This window comes from Lycium ferocissimum, chromosome 6 (genome assembly GCF_029784015.1).
Source record: "Lycium ferocissimum isolate CSIRO_LF1 chromosome 6, AGI_CSIRO_Lferr_CH_V1, whole genome shotgun sequence".
Taxonomy (NCBI): Eukaryota; Viridiplantae; Streptophyta; class Magnoliopsida; order Solanales; family Solanaceae; genus Lycium; species Lycium ferocissimum.
The window spans coordinates 41,575,409-41,600,327 of NC_081347.1; the positions used below are offsets into that span (position 1 = coordinate 41,575,409).

General features: G+C 38.5%; 1 protein-coding gene across 2 annotated transcripts; it reads left to right on the top strand.

Moving 5' to 3' along the window:
* The first annotated feature begins 289 nt into the window (after positions 1 to 289).
* On the top strand, positions 290 to 22,552 carry LOC132059673 (probable lysine-specific demethylase SE14). Of its 2 annotated transcripts, XM_059452374.1 has the most exons (8): positions 290 to 1,821; positions 5,139 to 5,217; positions 5,364 to 5,431; positions 9,228 to 9,378; positions 9,958 to 10,511; positions 19,912 to 20,202; positions 20,335 to 20,805; positions 20,857 to 22,552. In XM_059452374.1, exons 1-8 carry the CDS (start codon positions 750 to 752, stop codon positions 22,332 to 22,334), a joined length of 4,164 nt encoding a protein of 1,387 aa, XP_059308357.1. In that variant the 5' UTR covers positions 290 to 749; the 3' UTR covers positions 22,335 to 22,552. The 2 variants fall into 2 exon arrangements, with proteins under 2 accessions (XP_059308357.1, XP_059308356.1); XM_059452373.1 differs by having other exon boundaries at positions 20,335 to 22,552.
* The last annotated feature ends 2,367 nt before the right edge of the window (positions 22,553 to 24,919 follow it).

Below are 24,919 nucleotides of genomic sequence, written 5' to 3' on the forward strand. Positions count from 1 at the left end.
ACCAAAATAGGTGAGAACTTGCAAGGTAATTAAAGCATCAATTAGGGGTGAATGGATAAAAATATTTAAATTTGGTTGAAAAATAGATTTTTGTGATGTCACTATCACCTTTTACACATCATTACTCTTTGTAGTATTAAAGCTCATATAATTATTCATATTTATCAAAATAAGTGATAATTTTTAAGGTAATTAAAGCTTCAATTGGAGATAAAATAGATAAAAAAATCATATGAGGACTACAAAAGTTGGGATATATATAGTAGTAAAGTATAATATAAAATATAGATTAAATGACGGTCTCAAAAGGGACTATTTGTGCACTTGGCCGGGAAATTGGTCCTTTTCCGCAGAAAACTCTTGAATCATGGGCGACGCACCTAGTGTGAGCCGCAACCCAAAACTTGGGTCTGGTGGGCCCAACCGAAGGGCGCTGACGTCGATACAACTGCACGCCGTATTCCACCTGGCGTAGGTTAATGAATGATTATTAAAAATGCTATATTACGCACCCCTCCTCAAGACCTAGACACAAATTTTGGTAATTTTGACTTTTTTGTCACTCGAGCGCCCTCCATTGCAGAATTCAAGTTTCAGGTTCTACTGTTTACCATATTTTGTGCTTAACAGAAGCTCAATGTAGTTACATTTCAAGATTCCTTTCTGAATTTTCAATTTAGGGTTTTGTATTTAAGGGTGTTTGTTTGGGTGGTTAAATTATTTGAATATTCTCTTTGAGTTATGGTGTGATGAAGTGTGTGGATGTACCTGAATGGCTTAAAGGGTTGCCTTTGGCACCTGAATTTCGACCTACTGAAACTGAATTTGCTGACCCGATTGCGTATATATCCAAAATTGAGAAGGAAGCTAGTGCTTTTGGTATATGTAAGGTGATTCCACCATTGCCTAAACCTTCAAAGAAGTATGTGGTTCATAACTTGAACAAGTCTCTATCCAAGTGCCCTGACTTGGGTTTGGATGATAAGGGAAATGTTGATAGGGCAGTTTTTACGACGCGCCATCAGGAATTGGGACATAGTGAAAAGAAGAAGTTGAAAGGGGCAGTTGGCAGTGTGCCATTGGGAGCTCAGAAGCAAGTGTGGCAAAGTGGAGAAGTTTATGCGTTAGAGCAGTTTGAAACCAAGTCCAAGAATTTTGCCAGGAGTCAATTGGGCATGGTTAAGGATATTTCTCCGTCGGTTGTGGAGGCAATGTTTTGGAAAACGGCTTCTGAGGAGCCTATCTACGTGGAGTATGCAAATGATGTGCCCGGTTCTGCGTTTGGGGAGCCTGACGGACTCTTTAATTATTTTCGCAGGAGGAGAAGGGTGCGTAAGAGAAAAATTCTTGAGAGAGGAAGTTGTGGTTATAAGAATGACAAAGTAGGTACTTCGAGTAGTAGCGTGGACAAAGGTCCGTATCATAGTGTAGGGACACCATCCGCTTCTTTATCAAAAAAATCCACAAACTCATCCCCATCCCCTCTAAGGCCAAAAGGTTGTAGTAATGCTGGTGAAATGGAAGGTAGTGCTGGTTGGAAGCTTGCAAACAGTCCTTGGAATTTGCAAGTAATTGCACGGTCGCCTGGATCACTGACTCGCTTCATGCCAGATGATATCCCTGGTGTTACTTCTCCTATGGTCTATATAGGGATGTTGTTTAGCTGGTTTGCTTGGCATGTTGAGGATCACGAGCTTCACAGTTTGAATTTTCTTCATATGGGATCCCCTAAGACTTGGTATGCTGTGCCCGGAGATTATGCATTTAGTTTCGAAGAAGTCATCCGTTGTCATGCTTATGGAGAAAATACTGATCGATTAGGTATGAATACATTTTTGTTAACGACAATGTGATGAAATTTACAAAAGAAAAAAAAGAATGGATGTAATATTTTATTTTCTTCCACGACATCATCTTTAGCTTCTTGAAATGTTCTAACTTTCATTTCTTATCATCTTACAAAAAATGGAAACAATTAGTGCTCTTTGGCAGTTATTTTATAGTTGGTTCTTGAGGTTATGCTGATATTTTTCTTGTACCTAATAATTGTCCTTAGTCATTACTCTATTGCAATTGCCAATGGAAAGAAATATTGAAATGTATGGTTGATAGTCACTTTATAACAGTTCATTGCTTTAAGAATTGGATATCTTTAAGCCATTGGAAGCTTATTCTCTGCCGCATTGCACTTCTTTTTCGGGATAAGTTTTTGAGATTAAAAAAAAAAGGTTGATTACGCCATTTACAAATAACTTTATGTTTAGCTTCCAAACCTCATTAAATTATCTAGAGAAGTGGTTATATCCTGTTTATTATGAAGAGACAACAAATAATAGGAAGGTGTTCAGAATTAGGATCTGCATAGTTCTTCCCATAAGAAGTCTTTTCTTGGATATGAAATGTAGAGACTATCCTTTCATCATAGCAAAAGATATCCAACCTCTTAGACACTTTCTTTTCATTCTCTTCCCACCATTTCCCCCCTTTTGCCCCTTCCCAACTTTTAAATGATTTTTGACATTCTCTGGAGTGTCTTTCCCATCTTCAAGAATCCCTCCCTTCATGGTGCATTGACCAAGAAAATTGCAGCCAGCAGCTCCTTAACCCCATCCCTAATTGTTGAGTATCTTTTCAATTTTAGGTGTACGAGTTGTCTTTCACCACCATATCGTCCCCTATTTAGTGCAATTGGAGAAAACCTTGTTTAGTTGACATGTCTATTCTGTGTTTCTCCTCCTTCGGAAACTGGGATACTAGAAACCTTATTTTAGGATATGATCCTACAAATCAACTTAGATTAGTATTTAACTCAAAGCTATTCTGATCGCTACTTAAAATACTTATTAATTTACTAAATTAAAGTAAATTTGGGACATAAAGCTTTTGAAATTCCCTACTGGAAAAGACAGCCACTTAGACTGAACAACTTGCCTATATACCTAACTTGTGCGTTCCCTCTTTTAAGCATTTTCAAAGATTACTTTTTAAAATTGTGCTGCCCCTAAAGTGAACAACTTAAACTAATATACAGAAGAAAAACCTAACAAGTTAACCTATCCAAAGAAAAAACTAGCCAACTAATTATCAAGGAAGCAATTAGCACTTAATGAGAAAGAGACAGAGAGGGAGACTTTTCCCAACGAAATATTAATAATATAGGTGGCAATCACATGAAGGCTATGGTGTATAGTTTAGAGTATTGGAGTCAAATGGATGATGCTTGGATCTGCCGGTGACATGCTATTTAGGTGGAAAGGAAGAGCTGAGAAGAGGAGAGAAGAGGAACATAGATAGCGCTTTTGGTGCTCATGTGGATTTAAAGAGTTGAAATACTCTTCTAAAATTGTGGGACTTCCTATTTTTATACTTTGGGAGAAAGTAGGATAATTTTGTCAGTATAGCCGACAGCATGATCTTTATAAAGAATTATGTTTATATTAATATTTTGTACTTATGTATACTATACATTTTGTATGTGAAATTTTTCTTACTGCATCGATATAATGTTTGTTTCTCATTGAAAGAAAGGCGAAGGAGATTGAGGTGGTTTAATGTTCAGTGTAAAAAATTTTCAATTTATGATAAATCTTCAAAATACTAAATATTTGGTGGAATGGATAGAGAGGATTCATATAGTAGATGTCTCCTACTAGTTTGGGATTGAGGGTAGTTGATGTCAATGAACAAAAATATAGGTGCGGAATTTGTAAGCTGTTCTAAACGCCTATGTAATATCTGATAAGGTATTCTATTTTAGGAAAATGAATAATGACTTGGTCTGGCCCTAAATGGGAAGCTGAAAGCACAACATTTTGTTTGAGCCGTGGCAAGAAGTTAACGCACACCTGAAGAATCCAATTGTGGGTTTCCCTTAACGCACACCTGAAGAATTGTCATAAGCTTTTTGTTTTGGCTGCTGGCACAGTGCTTGATCTTTCACTCTTTTGTAAATACACAAAAAATGGAATCTTGCTTCTTGGGTCTTCAATTCTTCAATATGTCCTGTTCTCCTATCTGAGGGGCCAAGTGCCACCAAATGTATTACTCTAGCTTGTTGTCTCTGTATATTTCTCGTCTTAGCGATAAGGCAGGAAGTGCTTTGTGGTAAGATACTGCACCTCCAACCATGAGATTGGATATTTGGGTGAACAAGGGAGCGAGCTAAGTGTGAAGAAGTTACTACTGGGCTCCTGGGTAGGAGGTGGAGTTTACCATATACAATTGAGAAAATTCCCCCTCATGTTTTGGAAATTGGAGTCACCATTCCAATGGGGTGAAGGAAAAGTTGTATTGCTTTGAATGATATACAATTACATGATGCACTTATTGTTTAAGCATTTTATATAGCTTTTTGGCAGTCATGTTCAATTTGTATTTGTTTAGGGGTGGTATGCTGGCAGTTATGAGATATGAGCCATGGTAGGAAGTTTAACATGCATTTGCGGTCTAACTATCTCTTCATAAGTTAGAAAGTAAATATTCTAATGAAGGGTATGAATTTCTTGTGTGGTCTGTGGAAAGAAGTCTGATCTGCTATTCTGCTTCTTGATGTGGTTTTGGAAGCTGTCTTCTCTAAGTGAATGGTTGAACCTTAATGTATCTACCAAAACATCTTTAGGGTGCTAATTGCAAAATCAGAAGTTTTAATAATGACCTCCTTGCATTTATCCCTCATGTTAAGACATTAGCAGTTCTTTATTAGGGTTGGATGTATTCTTCCCTTATTTTTTTTTGGGTGAAGATTCCCTTTATCAAATGGGGTGATGAAAGTTTCAGATTTGTCCCAAAAACAAAAAAGAAGGTTTTGGACTTGTCTGTTTAATTGGATCTATTTCTGAAGTGCCTTCAGAAGTGATCATGTTTCCTGCATTACTAATTCTGGAATTGCTACGGATGTTCAGTCTTGTGTGTTTATACTTGAAGTTCTGGTAACTTGACCTTCTCAAGTCTTATTCAAATTTCTGTTGAAGTAAACAATTTTCAAAGGCCTTCTCAATTTGTGTTACTTATCAATGTAGATCTTTGGCTTCAGTCATCTGGAAACTCGCTTATTGACTTTTATATGGAGATATTTTGGAGTTTTTGCACTGAAAAATTGCTAGTTCTCAGATTCAATAAATATAATATTTAATCTCCAGCTGCTCTTACGCTATTGGGCGAGAAGACCACTCTTTTATCACCTGAAGTTCTGGTAGCATCAGGCATCCCCTGCTGCAGGTGTTTCCCTTATGTCTGATCCCATTTTAACTTTTCTTTTCCCTCTTGATTATATCCTGAAACTAAAATGGAGGTTTCCTGTGCCGTTCCTAGTTTATCAAATTTTTCTGACATTCTAATTAATGTGCTCTTTTTTATTTACTTAGGTTGGTACAGAATCCTGGTGAATTTGTTGTCACTTTTCCGAGGGCCTACCATGTAGGTTTCAGCCATGGTAATTGGTTCTGATCTTCTAAATTAAATTTGTTATTGTGATAAACTTCAACAATGTATGCAGAAATAGCTGCTTTTTATTTTTATTTTATTGTTATCTTTCTCCATAACTAGTTTCTACACATGTGCCTTGCACGTTAATACTGTGTCAATGATTAACAAGTGCTTTGCATCAAAACAACAACAACAACATACCCAGTGAAATCCCACAAAGTGGGGGGTCTGGGGATCTGGGGAGGATAGAGTGTACACAGACCTGGCCCCTACCTTGGGGGGTGGAGAGGCTGTTTCCGGTAGACCCTCGGCACAAGAACAAGAAGTTCAAAGCAGTATGAAAAAAGAAATAACAGAAGCGAATAAGCCATGGCGATTAGGTAATAATCTAAATTGAATTTGTACATTAAGGAACAACTCAATTATAGGAAGTTTTGGTCCTTAAAATCATTATGCACCATAGCGTTTCAATCCTACTGATTTTAATCCCAAATGCAGACGCTGCACCAAGTACAATTTGCAAATAAATTCAACACATAGTGTACTACAATTTTGCAACTTAAATATTGTAACAAAAGTCGAGAAATTAAACAAGACCTAACTGACAAACAAAATATTATTTGAGAAGGATGTGAAAGAAAGAGAAGAAACAAATATATTAAGTACTCATGAATCCAATAAATATTAAAACCAAAGCCTCCTCATGAAATGGATTTGGAGACATACAAATGAAGAGATTTCACTATGGAGGAGGGTAAACAAATAAATATAGTGATAAAAGGCCACTAGAAAAATAAGGCAGTGACCACTGCCTAGGGGGCAAGTGTTTAGGAGGGTATCAGAACCCCGTGGCAGATTTTCAACAGTTGAATCAATCATAAAGTGGGGAATGGGAAGAAATTCTCCTTTTGGGAAGATAACTGGCTCGGGCAAGAGCCTTTGATAAGGTATTCTGACATTTTCACTATAAATCTACTTCAGAAGGCTACCATAAATGAGGTCTGGTCTGATCAGGGGTGGATTGTCGCTTATAAGTGATTTTTGAATTAGGGAGTCAGTAGAATTGCATAAATCTACAACTGAATCAACCAATTAATAGGGGTTAGTCAGAATAAAGATAGGGTTTGGTGGTTGGGAGCACAGTTTAGGCATATTCTCTGTTGAAACCTCCTATTGGGTGCTTAATCAGACATACCAATTATATGACTGAATTGTGGCCCTAGAAGCATATTTGGAAAGTAAAGATCCCTTATAAGGTCACATGTTTTGTTTGGCTAGTTGTTAGAAAGGCCTGTTTAACACAGGATAATTTGATTAAAGGGGGTGTACAACTCTGCTCAAGATGTCACTTATGTTGAGAGAGGCAGAAACTAATAATCACTTGTTCTTACACTGTTCAGTAAAAGCAGGTTCAGGGGAAGGAATCACAAATCTCATTCCAGATGAAAGTGAAAATCATTAGCTGGAATGTTAGGGCGTTGAACCAAGGAAAGAAGAAGGAAACCATAAAGTCATTACTAAAAAAGTGGAGAGCAGATATAGTTTGTCTTCAAGAGACAAAAATTAAAGATTGGTCTCAACAACTAGTAGGGTTATTATGGGTAAACAAATGGGTTAGCTGGGCTGATTTGCAAGCAAGTAGTATCAGTTGGAGAATCATTATACTATAGGATAGGAGAACATGAAAAAGTGTGAATGTACAACAGGATGTCTATTCTGTCTCTGCAATTATGGAAAGCATTCAAGAACAATTTAGATGGTGCTATATTGGGATCTATGGGCCTCACTCAAACACTGCTAGAGAGGAATTTTGGTATGAACTGGCAGCAGGGGAATCTGGGATGACTGGGTGTTAGGGATGGACTTCAATATACGTAGATATGCCCATGAAAAAATTAACTATCAGAGGAGAATTAGGGCCATGAAGTCTTTCTCTGCTATCATTCTAGACTTGGTTTTGTTGGATCTTCCCCTTCAAGGAGCACAATACACCTGGTCTAGGCATGCAGGAACAATTACAAGCTTTCAGAATTTATTGATTTTTAATCTCTTCTGAGTGGAATGATAGCTTCAAAGGCTATCAAACAAGTGGCACTCCCCAGAATAGAGTCAGACCACAAATCTCTATTACTTGAATATGGTGATTGGGATACTGACTCCTCTTATTCTAAATTTGAAAACATGTGGCTTATGAGTGAGGGGTTCTTGGATGCAGTCAAGGAATGGTGGATTAGTTATGAGGTAGCTGGCAGGCCTGATTATATACTAGTGTAGAAGTTGAGGAACTTGGAAAAAGATATCTCCGGCTGGAATAGGAAGGTATTTGTCAAGCTGGAAACTCAAAAGAGTAAGGTTCTTGAGGAACTCACTATGCTGGAGCAGTCTTCTGGGGGGTAGAACTCGATCCAAGGCAAAAAACACTCACATGATCAACTTTTTTTTTTTTTTTTTCAGTTTTTTGAAACTGGTAACTGTATCTATATTTCATCTGAGCAAAACAGTACATGGATTTTACTGGGTTATGGAAGGAGGTTATTTAGGCTAAGCATGGAGAACTGGATTGGTCCTCTCATCAGTCAAGGGCACCTTGTGGAGTTGTGCTTTGGAAGGGAATCAGGAAACTCATTTTAAAGTAGGGAATGGCACTCTAATTAGGTTCTGAAAAGACAATTGGACAGGCAATACCACCGTCCGAACTCTCTTCAATCTAGCCCAAGACACTGATTCTGTCAAAGCCAACATACAGGGAAGGGGCTGATTGGAATCTCAAGCTAAGAAGCGACTTGTATGATTGGAAGTTCACAGAACTGCTGAACCTCTACACGAACATGCAGCAGATAGGCTAAAATGGGGCAATCAAGAAGGAGGCATCTAAATTGTCAAGTTGAGCTATCATTGATTTTGCTCTAGCAACTCTATGCTAGATAACTGGCCCTGGAAACTAGTATGGAAAACTAAGTTACCTCTCGAGATCAGCTGCTTCGCCTGGATAGTTCTTAATGAGGCCCGCCTCACTGAAGATAACTTACTGAAAAGGAAGTTTCAACTTCCCAAAAGATGTTGCATGTGCAAAAAGGATGCTGAAAGTCCTGGCCATCTATTCCTTCACTCTGAAGTTGCTTCAGATATCTGGAGCATGTTTTTGTGCATCACTGGACTCGTCCACCCTATACTCATTAAGGGAAGCTTATATGAGTTGGTGTTTTTGGAGAGTTGACAAAGCCATCAAGAGTATCTGGAGAATGATACCTGCTTGCATATTTTTGTGTGTTTGGACAGAAAGAAACAAGATCTTTTGATGGGGTCTCAACTCCTACAGGGTCTTTAAAAGCCAAATGTATTGCTAGTTTTTTTTGCTGGTTCAGTTTGTACTCAGTTAGTAGTTCAGATCAAACTCTGGATTTCATTAGTTCCTTAGTCTGCATCGTCTGTTTCTTGTATAGAAGCCAGATTCTTTTGTAAGCTCCAAAGACAAGTCCTGTAACTACTGAATCTTCTTGATGCTTTTTTTTAAAAATGAAATCACTTCATCAAAAAAAAATAATATATGCCCATGGAAAGATGACACTGGCTTGATGAGGTATTCAATTAAAAGTATTTTGACTTATATAAAAAATATGCTGTTTCAGTTGCTTGTGAGTCTGGATCCTTTCTGTAGTTGAGTGCCCAATTTTTGTTTTACGTTGGCCCCTCCTTCCAAATTCTTGTGTTCATGGCGCAATATGAAGTGAAACATGTGTTGGCAACACAATGAGTTTGTTTTAATTTTATCCTGGTTTTCAAAGATTATCTTGTAAATGCAGGCTTCAATTGTGGCGAGGCTGCCAACTTCGGTACTCCACAGTGGCTTACAGTAGCCAAAGAAGCTGCTGTTCGTCGAGCTGCCATGAACTATCTGCCTATGCTCTCTCATCAGCAGTTGCTTTATTTGTTGACAATGTCTTTTGTTTCAAGGTCTGCTCATCAGCTCTTGTTGCATTTGTGGATCAGCCCTATATGTCCCCTCTAGGAGATGAGAATTAGGTGTTTCTTTTGCATTCTCGGATTGAAACCTTGTAGGCATCATCTTAATTTGTCTTTTGATCCGTATTTTTAAGAACTACTTTTTGTCCAGCTGTACAAATCTGTTTTTCCATGTTTAGGATACATTATTTAGGTGAGAATTCAAATTGTAGACATCTGTTTAAAGTTAAGTGGGTAATGAGGTTAAGGTATACTTTTTCGTTACTTTAAAAGGTGAGAGTTGCTGTAGTTTGCTACTGTTCCTGCAATAGTGGAAAAATTGGGCTGTCGAACGGGTGACTGTTGGAAAACTGAATCCAAGCTCTATTTTACTCCATTTTGTGTGTGATATGGGGATATCCAAGCTCTATTTTACTCCATTTTGTTGCTAATTCCCCGTCATTCAGGTTTAGTGAATCCAGAAAAACCAAAGCTTAGGGTAGCGGATATTGTATGGTTACATTTCCTTTAACTGTTAATAAGCTTGATAATATTTTTTGGGTTCATTACTTTTATGTTTCTGGATGACAGTGTACCAAGATCCCTGCTGCCTGGAGTTCGAAGCTCTCGTCTGAGAGATCGTCAGAAGGAAGAAAGGGAGCTTCTGGTAAAGAAAGCCTTCGTCGAGGATATAGAAAAGGAGAACAACCTTGTAAAAGTTTTACTTCAGAAAAGCTTTTCTGACAACGCAGTGTTGTGGGATGTAGATATGCTGCCATCTTCAACTAGAGAATCTGAACTGCACAAGCATGTTAGTACGGATGCTTCTAGAGGGAACGATCAGGCTGAAAATAACAATAGTCATGATCTATTAGACCAGATGAGCTTGTACATGGAAAATTACAGTGACTTCTATGTGGATGATGATGTTTCATGTGGATTTGAAATTGATTCTGGGACATTACCCTGTATAGCTTGCGGGATTCTTGGTTTTCCATTTATGGCTCTGGTGCAACCATCGGAAAAGTCTGCAAAACACCTTTTTCCTGACGAGTTTCAGAATAAACAAGAATCTGGAGTGCTGAAACATGTGGAGTCAGGTTTCCATTCAGATCTTAGGGGCATGACTGGGGACTATAATAGAGGTACGAGGCCCTTTATAACTATATTTCCCTGTGTCGAGTTTGTCTGTTCTGTTATCTTGATGACTAGATGAATCTCTTATGATATCTTCCTCTGTTGTTATTATGAAATGTGCTAATTTTATTACTTGTCTAGGTTCAGCAAATTGATTTATGAAACTTCGTGTGTCTGATCAACATGTGAGAAATAACCCATACTCTTTGAACACAGCAGTACTGGTTCTTCCTCTTTTTTGGTTCAAAGGATGTATCCATACTAGTTCTATCATTGTTCTCCTTTTGACACCTTTTTTTTCCCAAGGAAATGTTGCTTGTGTTTCAGCTGAAGACTAATAAAGAAAAGAGAATAATTTGTACTGAGAGACAAAGAAGAGAACAAAGTAAAGAATTGCTTCAGCTTGTCGCTGCTGTTAGTGGCTGCTAACTATCTACCAGTTCATTTCTAAGCTGATCAAATTATATTAATTATGCAGCATTCACACGTTCAAAGATCTGCTCCTTTAAATCTTTTTTTTTTTTTTTAAATTTTTTCCTTATGAAAAAAAATATCTAAATCCGAAGATGTAGTAATGAGTTTCATGTGTGTATATTTATGAACTACAGCCATTGATTTATAATTTTCATTTTTGCCTGGAGTAATAAGATACACATGGTTAGAATATCATGTGAATATGCATCTTGTTTCATTGTAAAGAATAAGGAAAACCATATAGGATATTTTATAGAATATCTTAGAAGGAGCACCATGCCTCTTGTACATTGTCAATTAAGTAAATGGGAAGTTTCTTCGATATTTTCACATGGTATTAGAGCCTCTACGTTCTTGGTAGAAACTCAAATAGCTTCCACAACGGGCCGGCTGTACAGGCCAATATGTGTCTCGCCCGCAGGGTCATTTTTTTCTTTTATTCTTCATTTTGATGCCCTGTCACAGTCCTCTCTTTGGCATTGGTGCCCCCGTCTACAGACAAATGTTTACGTGCCACTCCTCTCTTTAAGATCATTCAAGCACCGTTCAACTCTCCAGCAACTGGCGCTGCTACTTTTTACGCGACCAGCATCATCTAAACTTTGAATTCCTTTCATTGTCCTACCAATCCAAATTACGTTGATAATAATCTAGAGTTTTTTAAATCGTTAAAAGGTATTGTATTAAATGTCCAGCAATCAGGAGGTGCTGTGAGGAATTTACAAGGGGTAGCCCCATTATATATTTTGTAATGAGCTCAAAATATCTATCATGGTCTCTATATTATTTGCAATTGCCACATTACACCAAAAAAAACAGTTGGGATGAACATCTGTACTTAATACTAACCACAGATTCTGGTTTGCTTTCAAAAATCCTTGCATTCCTTTCCTTCCAAATGGTCCACCATACTGCTGAAGGGAGAGTATTCCGTGTTTTCATTTTTGTCTTACCCAGACCTTTTTAGTACCAGCATTGGAGCACCATGTGTCTTTTGGGTGGTTGAGTTTTTCATGTGTAATGCAAGAAGCACTTTCTTTTGTTGTACAGTTACCCGCCACTTTTTGGCAAAAATATCCACCACCAATTTTCTTAAGGTAATTGTGCACTGTTCTAGAGGGATTTCAGCATGAACTTTCTATGTTTTCAGAATAACCAAACTCAAGCTGGTTTCTCACTTTGTGTCTGAGGGAGCATGTTAGAATATCAAGTGAGTACGGATCTAGATTCATATGCATCTGGGTTCATAGTACTTGAATAAACTATTCTATATATACTTAACACTTAATTGTAGAATTCAACTTATATGATGGAAATTAATTACCCACCATATTGTACATAGAAACAGGGGAATTGGGGAACATACAACCAAGGATACAAGAAGAAACCACAAACTATATTGAAGAGGATGCTGTTCCATTGGGAATTCAATTTCCAGCAATAGAAACAGGGCAAGTTATCAAACCCCCAGAATGGATCAAACAACATATTATGAGGCTAAGCACTGAATTTGGGGCTAGTTTTAAAGGGCGTGAGAAGAAGGCAGAAGAGTTATTTCTGAAGATAGACAGTAATAAACAGATGAACATGGGGGAACTGGCAGTGGTAAAGAAAAAAGGGATGAATGAACTGAAGGGATTAGAATTAGACACAAAGTTTATGAGTAATGGAACAAGAAGAGGGGGGGGGGGGGGGTGGGATATTTGGCCATCAAAGATCAATGAATTTAAACATAGTTTCATGGAATGTTAGGGGTTTGAATTGTGGTAAGAAAAGAATTAGAATCAGGAGCATAGTACAGACCTGGAAAGTTGATGTGATCTGCTTTCAGGAAACTAAGGTGGAGGGGGATATCATAAACATAGTCAGAGAAGTATGGGGGGATAGATGGGTGGATTATGTGCAACTGGAAGCTAGTGGGACTGGGGGAGGCATTGTTATAATGTGGGATAAAAGGGTATGGGAAGGAGAGATGAGCAGTGTAGGTGCTTATTCAGTATCTTGTAACTTCTCTGGGGAAAATCAGGAATTCAATTAGCACATGATAGGAGTATATGCTCCAAATGGTAGAGTGGAAAGGGAAGAAACTTGGTGGAAAATAGGAGCAGCAAGAGGACTATGCACAGGTCCTTGGGTCCTATGTGGTGATTTCAACACTGTCAGACATCCTTCAAAAAAGAAAAATTGTAATAGAATCAGCAGGGCTATGACTGATTTTTCTGAGTTCACTGAGGACATGGAGTTGGTTGATCTGGAGCTGACAGGGGGGAAGTACACTTGGAAAAAAGGAGATAGACACACAATAGCTGCAAGATTGGACAGAATCTTATTTTCTGAAGAATGGGACACAAAATTCAGGAAGATCAAACAGTCTATCCTGCACAGAGTAACATCTGATCACTCACCTTTGATACTACAATGTGGAGACTGGGAAGCATCAATATCATACTTCAAGTTTGAAAATTGGTGGCTGAATACAGAGGGGTTTAATGAAAGAGTCAAAAACTGGTGGGATTCTTTCAATTACAGTGGAAAACCAGATTTCATCTTGGTGGCTAAGTTAAAAGCTTTAAAGGGGAAGCTTAAGGAGTGGAGGAAAACAAAATGTGCTGAGCCAATTAGCTGAGCTTGAAGAGATTCAAGAAAACAGAACTTTGGAGGAAAGTGAGTTTGCATCCAGATTAGCTCTCACTATGGAGTTTGAAGACATAGCAAAGCATGAAGAAATAGCATGGAGGCAGAGGTCTAGAGCCTTATGGCTAAAAGAAGGGGATAGGAATACAACATTTTTCCACAGAACAGCAAATGCACACAGCAAATGCACACAGAAGATTTAATTCTATTGAAAAATTGAAAGTCAGAGGGGAGATAACCACTGAACCAGAAGAGGTGAAAGAGGAGATTGTAGCTTACTATGAGAAGCTATACACAGAGACAGAAGGATGGAGACCTCAATTAGACATGAGGAATTGTCCAAGAATTGGAGAAGAAGACAATGCCATACTAATGGCACCATTTGAACCACAGGAAATTCCGGAAAGTATCAAAGCATGTGTAGGGGATAAAGCCCCAGGTCCAGATGGTTATTCTACGGCTTTTTTCAGTCAGTGCTGGGAGATCATCAAAGCAGATTTAGTTGCTGGAATTCAGAACTTCTATGAGGAAGGAGTGTTTGAAAGGAGCATAAATGCTACTTTTGTGGCGTTGATCCCTAAGAAAGTGGGTGCAGTTGAGCTAATTGATTTCAGACCAATTAGCTTGATAGGGGGGGTTTACAAGATCATTGCTAAGTTGTTGGCAGAAAGATTGAAAAAAGTCATACACAGGCTGTTGGACAGACAACAAATGGCTTTCATTAAAGGCAGACAGATAATGGATGCAATACTGATAGCAAATGAATGTGTAGATTCCAGACAGAGAAGTCAGAAGCCAGGCATTTTGTGCAAGCTTGATATACAGAAAGCTTATGATCACCTAAACTGGGACTATCTAGTGAATATGCTTCAGAAGATGGGATTTGGAACCAGGTGGATTAGATGGATCAAGCAATGTATCAGTACTGTAAAATTCTCAGTTTTGATCAATAGAAGTCCTGCTAGTTTTTTTCCCTCTTAGAGGGGACTGAGACAAAGGGATCCTTTATCCCCTTTTCTCTTCATCTTGGCAATGGAAGGGATGAGTAATTTGATTCACACAGGCAAAGGAGAGGGGTTGGATAAGGGGTTTCCAGGTGGAAAACAGGGCAGGAAATAATTTGGAGATAACCCATCTGCAGTATGCTGATGATACCCTAGTATTCTGTGAAGCAGTGGAAGAACACATGCTAATTCTAAGGGCCATTTTCATTATTTTTGAAGCTGTATCAGGACTACATATTAACTGGGGGAATAGCTTTGTATATCCAATCAATGATGTAACAGAGTTAAGAGTCTTTAGCAGAGAAGTTGGGAGGCAAGGTGGGGGAACTGCCAACAACATATTTGGGCATGCCTCTGGGAGCAAAAAGCAAGTCTAAAGGTATATGGAATGGGGTGATAGAAAAATATGAAAAAAAGCTGACAAACTGGAAGAGTCAATACCTGTCTTTCAGGGGAAGATTGACACTGGTTAATAGTATACTAGATGCTCTCCCATCCTATATGATGTCTGTGTTTCCTATACCAGTGAATGTGGTTAAAAGGATAGATACTCTAAGGAGAAACTTTTTCTGGCAAGGTACTGAAGACAAGAAGAAGTTCCATCTAGTTAAGTGGGAAGAGTTGACAATCAACAAGGAAGTAGGAGGGTGGGAATCAGAGACATGAGCAGACAAAACAAGAGCTTGTTGATGAAATGGCTGTGGAAATTTGCAACAACTGACAACTCACTTTGGAAGGAAGTCGTCACTGCAAAGTATGGGATGGAGGATAAGCGGATGACTGAAGTGGTAACTACCCCTTATGGTTGCAGTCTGTGGAGATCTATCAGAAATCTATGGCCTTTAGTTTTGGCTAGAGCAAGATTTAAAGTGGGGAATGGTTTGAAGGTGTCCTTTTGGGATGACAGTTGTTGTGGCCAAGAACCTTTAAAGCAAATGTACCCAGATCTTTACGCCTTATGCCAACTTCAACAAGCCACAATTGCTGAAATATGGACAGGACAAGGATGGAATCTACACCTAAGAAGGAATCTGAATGATTGGGAGATGCCAAGGATAGCAGCCTTTTACAGCACAGTAGCACATTTCAACAATTTAACAGGTGAGTGGGATACTTTGGAATGGAAAGCTGATAGTAAAGGGAATTTTACTGTTAAATCTACATACAGAGACTTGTGTTCAACAACAAATCAGGAGGCAGGATGGCCTTGGAGGATGATATGGAAAACCAAAATACCTTACAAGGTAAATTGCTTTTCCTGGCTTTTGGCAAAAGAAGCAGTGCTGACTCGTGAGAACCTGAACAAGGAAGTATAAAAGAAGTAATGAAGTGTTGGAACAGAGATGGTAATGCAGCAAAGGAGGAGGAGAGATGGAAGATTGTCCCAGCAAGCATATGGTGGACAGTTTGGAAGGACAGAAATCAGAGATGTTTTGAAGATAAGCAAAGCAGCATGCAGAAAATGAAGATGAATTGTTTAGCTATTTACTATTTTTGGTGTAAACAGGAAATGTTAGATCAAACAACAGTTGTAATTTAGTGGAAATAGGATGGCAATGTATGCTGTAATACTTTTGAAGGGGTACTACACATTTGGATGTAGTTATACCTGTGGATATATAGGTTAATTGTTACCATTCTCAAAAAAAAAAATGTGTGACCATTTTATCTAGAAGTTTTTATTTGCTTAATTATGTATTGGCCACACCCCACCATGCAGGTCAGATTCTATTTCTTGAGCCCAAGTACGTGGAAATTCTCTTCGATATTGAGTTGCGGTGAGACTCGAACCTAGGACCTTGCTCTAGGTCCATTTTTTTAACACGGTATCATAGGTAGACCCATCTATATTCTTAGTTTACTCGATGTTAGATCCCCAGGCGTGCAATGGCCTGTGTTGCTCATACTCGGGTGCGGATCTAGAGGTCAAATTCATCATAACATAAATTTTAGGATTCGATGGTATTGATCTGAGTTCAGGTATTGATGTTGATATACGACCAATAAATGTATATTACAATATAAGTAAGTATATGTTAGAAGTTATGGAACTAAAACTAATCAAAAAAAAATTCTTTATCAAAACTAATTTTTTTATAAACACCTAATATTTTATTGATAAGATATCTCGTGTATTAGCAAAGCATTCTCATACTTTATACAACTATATGTACATGACATAAACCCAAAGATCAAATCAAATACCAAATTAATCTATGCTTCTTGGTCATAGATGTAGTCAAAGCACCCAAGGTAAGTTGACCACATCAGTGTGGTTCTCAAACCCACACCCACACCCAAATCGTGTCGGATCTATATGGGTGGGGCTGGGATTTTGAAGGGTCCGAGCACATAGACAAGATGTTAAGTGTCACACCCTAACAATGGTAGGGCATGACGGGCACCCGACTCTCATCAGAGTCGAGCGAACCCTTGGACATTCGCTCTATCAAAACCTGTCATTTCAAAAACTTTTAAGAACATAAAACTTTTCCAAATAGAAATCATTATCTTTATAACGATTATGAAAACTTTCAATCAAATAAGTACTTTAAACCAATTGAAATCATCTAAAATAAATACTCTTCTAAAATCCACAAATGACTCAACTGACATCACTTTGTCGACATCTCGACAAACATATCACAGGACACTGTCTGCAGAAGTCTTGAAGAAGTGAACTGAACATTATGAGTTAGGACAGGGCCCTGACATACCCATAATCATACATATCTATACATGATTTAGCACAACTCCAGAATGAGGTGGAACTTGCCAATCCCAATCGACGTCCAAGCATCCTAGCTATACACTTAGCTCGCCAAACAATGCGGGGTCGCGGGTATGAATGCGGCGTCCCCAGCAAAAAGGATGTCGATACGGACAATGTGCGAGTATGTAAAGTGGTAACAAATCATAATCATAATTTGACTTAGAGAGAAGAAATCACAATCGAACTCGATACCCGTAGCCTTCGTTTGGAAGAAACATAAATGTGCACACGAAGTCTCAAAACAATCTTTAAGTAAATAATGCTATCCAAAACATATGCCGCTTCCGACATGTTAACGAATAGTCCGCCGGACGAGTACGCTTCCGCTAGTATCACAATAGTCCTTCGGACGGTCGCTTTTCGCATAATAATGATGGCCCCTTCCGGCGGCCGCTTCGCTTAGCTAGGGGTTCCCCGGCAGCCGCTTCCGGCTTAATATCACTATCATATCAACATAAACCCAATCCACAAATATCAATTTCAATTCATAGCATAAGTCACTAATCAATTCATCACAATCCAATTATTAGCCTTAGTCTTTCATAAGAAATTATCAAATTTGTATCTCACTAGACTTAGAGGACATACTTCCGTTTGAGGGTAGAATTGTTATGAAATTCTTACTACTTATATTCTACTCAATTTCATCTTATTGCCCCTTTTTACCCAAAGAATAAATGATCATATCAATACAAAGGGATGATACTATGGAATGTAAACATAAATCGTAAATGAAATGAAGTAGTAATATCTCGCACCTCCCTCGGAGTGGTTTTGAAAATCAAACTTTATTTTTTCCTATAGTATAAAACTCATTTCCTCGAAATCATTAGTAAAACCATATACTCAACTTGGCACCTTATGGGTGTTCCCTTTGGAACAGAATAGGAGTACAATATCAATAAACCATTACAAGAAACATTTAGACCTTACTCGTCTAAGAATGGAATCATATGGGGTACATATAAAATGAATAACAACAAGAATCATGCCAAAGAAAGAAAGGTTTGCCTTACATACCTTTGCCGCTTTCCAGCTAACCACAGTCCATCTTCGGGTCACGCTAATCTATCAACAATATCAATTTACCAACAATCAATCCAATATATATCCTTATAATCAATCCCTTAAGCTTATCTCTATTTCTAACGGAATTTTGACAAAGATTTCCTTTATAAACCGGACAACCCTGAAATTCCAATTCAGCTAAATTACCAGCAACAACATCAAACAACCATATCGACAATCAATATACATCATAACTCAGATATTTCCATTCATTTAACTCAACTGAAACAGCCCCACCTTCATAAACTTCCCGAAAATGCCAAACGAGCTTTTAACATTATTTCCTTCGTTCTAATCCGTTAAAACTCAAAATAAACACTTTAATAACATAAAAGGAACCTCATACATACCTTAGCAAAGAGCTCAACCACGAAAATATCATCCCCCAAGATCAATATTTAGCTTAAAACAATGATGACAACTCATACTACACTTTATCCTTCACGAGCCTCGGGATTTGGGGCCTTGAACTTGATCGAACCCTTGCTTTATCTCTCTAAACTCCCCTCACTCTCTCTACCCATGTTCTGGACTTTTTGGTATGAAATGAGGATGATAAGGGTTAAAACCTCCCTTAAATAGCAAGGGAAGTGGGCCTGACCCGACTTGGAGTCGGGTTGGGCCGAGCCCACTGCCCAGCTTGACCTTTCTGTCTTAAAACGTCCATAACTTTTTATCCCTATGTCGTGTGAAGGCCACAACCTATGGTCGGAAAGCTAATTCAATTATCTATGACTTCCATATTTGGAGTTTTCCCAAATGCCCAAATAATGATGGGGTTATGGCCTCTCGAAGTCAGATCACCCGAAAACGTAACTTAAAAACATCTTTTTGGAGGGCTTACACTTGGATTTGGCTCAAGGGTCCTTCTTGAGTTGTGTTTAACTTCACATATATTGTCCATATAACTTGTCATATGTCCTTTATAAAAACCCCATCATGTGGGCCCCACCTCAGCTTACGGTTACGAGGGCTATATATCTTTTAACGTATCATTCCAATCATATTGTACGAATTCCAAATATCATACTCAATGCTATCCTCATGCTAATACAAAAGAGAATTTCATCCTTTATACTTGTAATATTTGCTCCTCCTTGAGCTCACATTAAGTCGTCTGCAGCCTTAGTAACGTGAAATTTTCTGGGGTGTAACATTAAGTGTCCCGCATTGGATAAGAGAATGAGTTTTCATCTCCTTATATGGTCTTGGCAATACTCACCTTATGAATTAGCTTTTGGTACGCCCTCCATCTTCTTCAACAATCTGGACACCCGGTATAATGTAACTGCAAAGTTTAACATCATTTGACCAGGTTGTTAATTGTCACTTACCTAACTATGTTGGGAGCATTTGCCTAGCCAATTAATTGTTAATCTCATGTTTGGGAGATACTGCAAATTTATCAGAATGATAGGACTTGCTTGCGGGATACTGAATTTCCTCTTCATGCAGTTGACAGAATTGAAAGAAATGGAGTGCATTTCCTTAACCATGATGAAGTGTCTTTGTCTGCCCAGCCAAGCAAGTCTGCAGTTTCTCCGCATGAGGGTCAAACATCTCAGTCTCATCATCTGTCACATACAAATAATGCAGCTCTGACTTCAAAAGTTGACCTTGAGAAGGAATGTGATGTTTCTAGAGGTTTTGTAAGACCACGGATATTTTGCCTTGAGCACGCAATTCAGACCGAAGAACTGCTGCATACTAAAGGTGGGGCAAATGTTCTTGTGATCTGCCATTCAGGTAAGGTTCCTCATTTACAACCTCGTTTGAATTGTCCTAATGATGATAATACCAAAGAAAACTACTAAAGTTTTCAGTTTTGCTAGTTCTTGGTGTATTGAAACGTTTGTTGCAACTTCTGATTTCATGTAGATTTCCAAAAAATAAGAGGACATGCTGCAATTGTTGCAGAGGAAATTGGCACAGCAATCAAATATAATGAGATTCCGCTGGCTAATGCATCTCAAGGACATCTTTCGGTGATTGATCTTGCAATCGGGGATACAGAACAAGACAAATGTGCTGAAGATTGGACTTTGAAATTAAATATTAATTTAAGGCACTGTGTGAAGGTGCAAAGGAATTGTCCACTTAAGAAATTAAAACATGCATTGATTTTGGGTGGATTATTCTCTGATACAACTCACAGTTCAGATTCCTTGAGTCTCAAGTGGCAGTCCAGAAAAGTGCGCTCAAAGAGAAAGTCGAATAATTCAACAGAAAGTACAAAGGTTAAAATAGATAAGATAGTTGATTCAGGATCTACGGTGGACATGCAGAATGCCAGAAAGGGGAATATAACAATCCAGTATTCCAGGAAAAAATACAAGCCTAAGGCTTGTGGTTCTGCAGAGGTCACTAGGGTTTTTGTGGATCCTTTTAATGTTTCAAAAGAGGAAGTTTCACTTGCAGATGCAAAAACATTGGGAAGTACTCTCCTCAGGGATGAAAATGCAGGCACTGCTTCTTTAGCGGAAAGGTTTGTTGCTTCGTCTGATGGGAAACCCCGATTGCGACATGAACATGAGATGCTTTTAGTAAACAGAGATCAAAACGGTAATCTCCTTGCACCACAAGAAGCAGATTTACTTGTGACCACTTCTTTAATGGTGGAATTCGATGAAGCCCAGACTGAAGTTTGTGCTACTGAGAGGTTCCCCTTGGAGGATAAAACTTGTGATACAAATTCAAATAGTTGCCATACAGAGCATAAGACCACGGCTGCAGAGACTAGTGGAGAAACTGAGATAGCGCACGTGCCTACTCCAGCATATGAATCCATGTATGTGGTTCAAAGCACTGCATATAATGAAAATTTGGAGGAGAACTGGGATATGACAGAATCTGTCATCAGAGATAAGTCTGCTCATCCGACGGAAGCAGATTTTAAAAGAGATCATCATAGTGGGGATGATAAAGCTATTATGACCAGATCTCCTGTGCCTCTCAACTCCTCAGGATCTTGCACTGATGGTCCTTCAAGAAGTTGTGATGAGCAGATTGAGGATCAAGTTTCAGAACAATTTGGCTCAGGTAGCGAGGTATCTGATAGTGAAATTCCGCACAAATTTGTGGAGCAAGAAATCCAAATTGATAACTCAGATCAAGACATAGCTGTCTCTGACCATGTCACACCCATAGAAGAAGCTTCCGCCTCAGCAGGAAGTCTCAAAATGACGAGAGAGACATCTAGTACTAAGCACTCACAGAGTGGTGATGAGATCTCTGAGCGGCATAAGAAAGAGTCAAATGATGATACTACTTCTGCAATAGTATCAAGGCCGACTGGGAGAAGTGGCAAAAGGAGGCGTGAGCTAGGCCTCCTAACCGATGATGGATGTAGTGTTAGTGGCTTTGTTAAAAGTCCATGTGAAGGTTTAAGGCCACGGGCTAGGAAAAATTTACCTGGGGGCAGAGTAGATACCGAGGAACCTCTTGAGAAGAAACCCATGGGAAATAAGGTGACGAGGCCTTTACCTTCCATCACTCCCAAGGATAAGAAAGAGCAGAGGAATGGAACTCAGAAGTGTGACCTGGAAGGCTGCTGGATGAGTTTCCAGACAAAGGTAGAGCTGCGACTGCACAAACATAACCGCTGCCCCATTAAAGGGTGTGGGAAGCAATTTACCTCCCACAAATATGCTCTGGTTCATCAACGCGTTCATGAAAATGATAGGCCCCTCAAATGTCCATGGAAGGGCTGCACCATGACATTCAAGTGGGCCTGGGCAAGAACTGAACATTTGCGCGTGCATACTGGTGAGCGGCCATATAAGTGCAAGGTTGAGGGTTGTGGACTCACTTTTAGGTTTGTATCAGATTATAGTCGGCATAGACGGAAAACTGGTCATTATGTAGACGCGGCCAGTTGACATTATTGTTACTTTAATCAAGTTGGTTATCTATTGTACCTAATACTAGACTGCCAGAGTGCGATTCTGGGGTTGAAAAGGCAATCTTAAGAATCATGTAAACTAATGGGCTCTTATCATTTTTAGCATGGGGTAGGAGTACTGTTGTCATTTTGTAGAGTGCCTGTGTTCAGGATCATCTTTCAATTTAAATTAAAATTGCATGTCATTCTTTCAAATTTCTTAACCTGTGGAAGAGAGGTCTAAGCGGACAAGGCCCGTCTCATGGTAATGCTGGATAGTCAATAATGACCATATAGAATATTCAGAAAACTGAAAACTGCTGATAACTTATCTCAATAAATTTTGTGGTTTCTTAAGGAGATCATAAGCTTTACATGTTTTCTAACTAGTTATTTTCTGGCTTTCAAACATGGAAGTTTAAACCAAGTTACATATTTCTGGAAATATGGCTTACAATACAATTTAATTATATGAAGAATTGCTAGTTGCCTGTAACATTTTATAACTAGTTTCTTCTCTTCTTTCTTCTTTCGGAGCATGTTGGGAAAGCCACCATGTAATTGGATTTGGTGTAATTGGCTGTAGTTAGAACTTTTTGGCATGTTTGTCTGACCAAGTAAGCATGTAATTGGCTGTAATTACACTGTTCAATTCTCAGGGAAGGTGAGAATTGCTGGAAATTACAGGAATACTGGTATGTTTGGAAAATCACATGGTAAAAGAAATTGGTGTAATTACACAACCTAGGAATTACACAAAGGTAGTAATTAGGATGACCTGTTTGTTTGTCAAAGCGTAATTATGGTGTAATTATAAGTGTATTGTTTGTTTGCACATGTGTAATTACACAGTTAGATTAAATTTTAAAAAAAATAAAAGTTTTAATGAAATATTAAAAGTTAATAAATATGATAGACATGTGCCTTTATAAATGATACTCCCTCCGTTTCAATTTATATGAACCTTTTCGGAGTACATTTATGTCAAACTTTATAACTTTGACCATAGATATTGACATAGATTTTTTCAAGTTTATAAAAATAAAATTTATATATTTAGAAACTACATAAAAAGTAATATAAACCATGATAATTTATATTTCAAATAATTTTAAAAAAATGCAAGAAAAATGTGGTCAAAGAACTACCTCGTAGACTCCCAAAATAGTAAAAGGTTCACATAAATTGAAACAAAGGGCGTATTAAATTAGAGTATTTAAGATACATATTATTTCTTGAAAACATACTAACTAATAATGATATTTTTATAACTAATATTGTAGAGAATAATTGATACATATTTCAAAATTAATAATATTTTAATCTAATTAATTATAAAAATGAAAAGCACAGATTTTGTAATAACATCATGAACTGCATGTTTGACAAAAAATTAATTTTTATAAATACAGTGCCATAGTATTATTTGTAACGACCTGTTATGTGTCTTTTGACCATTTTACCCCTGTTGACCCATTCCCGAGACTATAAAGCGGTTCTAGTGAAAACAGAAGGATTTAGAATCCTTATGTGAAAGTATTTGACCAATAATTGACTTTTGGGTAAACAGACTTTCTTTGGATTTTCGTCAATTCCGTGAGGTCCGGAGGGTTGATTATGACTTGGTGGGCTGGATGGTTCGGTTCTCGAGGCGTTTGGTTGCCTTTTGGGTACTTGATTTTCTCTGTTTGGGGGTTGACTTGGTAAATTAGACCTCCGTTGGGAATTTCGAGGTCACAGGTAAGTTCATAGCGCGTGTTTATGTGTGTGTACATATCTGGTTTGTGTATGGGAGGCCGAATATCCCAAAGTGAACCCGCACCCCAAAGAACCCCACAAAATGTTCCACATGTTCCCCCACAACCACCCCAAGACCAATTCCAAACCTAATTCCAAAACCCTTTTTATGATGAAGAAGCGGAGGAAGTTGCCCAAGAGAGGTGGTGGGATGAACCAAGGCAAGGAGGAAGGTGTAGGGAGATGAACAACTGGGGTAGAGGAAGGCAAGGAGGTTTTGCAAGGTTCCAAGGCCATGAAGCGAGGTTCCAAGGTCATGATGACCGTGGGAGATGGAAAGGAAATGAAGCACGTGGGGACAATGTGCGAAACTTGAATACCATCAAGGTCACACTTCATAGATTCAAAGGAAGTAGTGACCTGGAAGAGTTCCTTGAATGGAAGTTGCGAAGTGAGAGGATATTCCTCACCAACAATGTGTCGGAAGCTTTGAAGGCAAGGTACGCCCTCACCCAATTTGAGGGATATGCATCCACTTGGTGGGAATCCAAGAAGCGAGATAGAGCTCAACGTCAAATTTTCGACATTCCTACTTGGGATGAGTTGATTGAGCTCATAGAAGCGAGGTATATACCTCCTACTTACTATCAAGAAGTGCTCAAGAAGGTATACATGTTGAAGCAAGGCTCCAAGAGCGTTGAGGAATATTTTGATGAATTCGAAAACTTGAGGATGAAGTCCAAGATTGAGGAGCACTTGAATTAACCTCTCATAAGATTTGTAGCCAACTTAAATCGGGAGATTTCCAAACCCATAAGGCTACAAGCTTATAATAGCTTAGAGGAA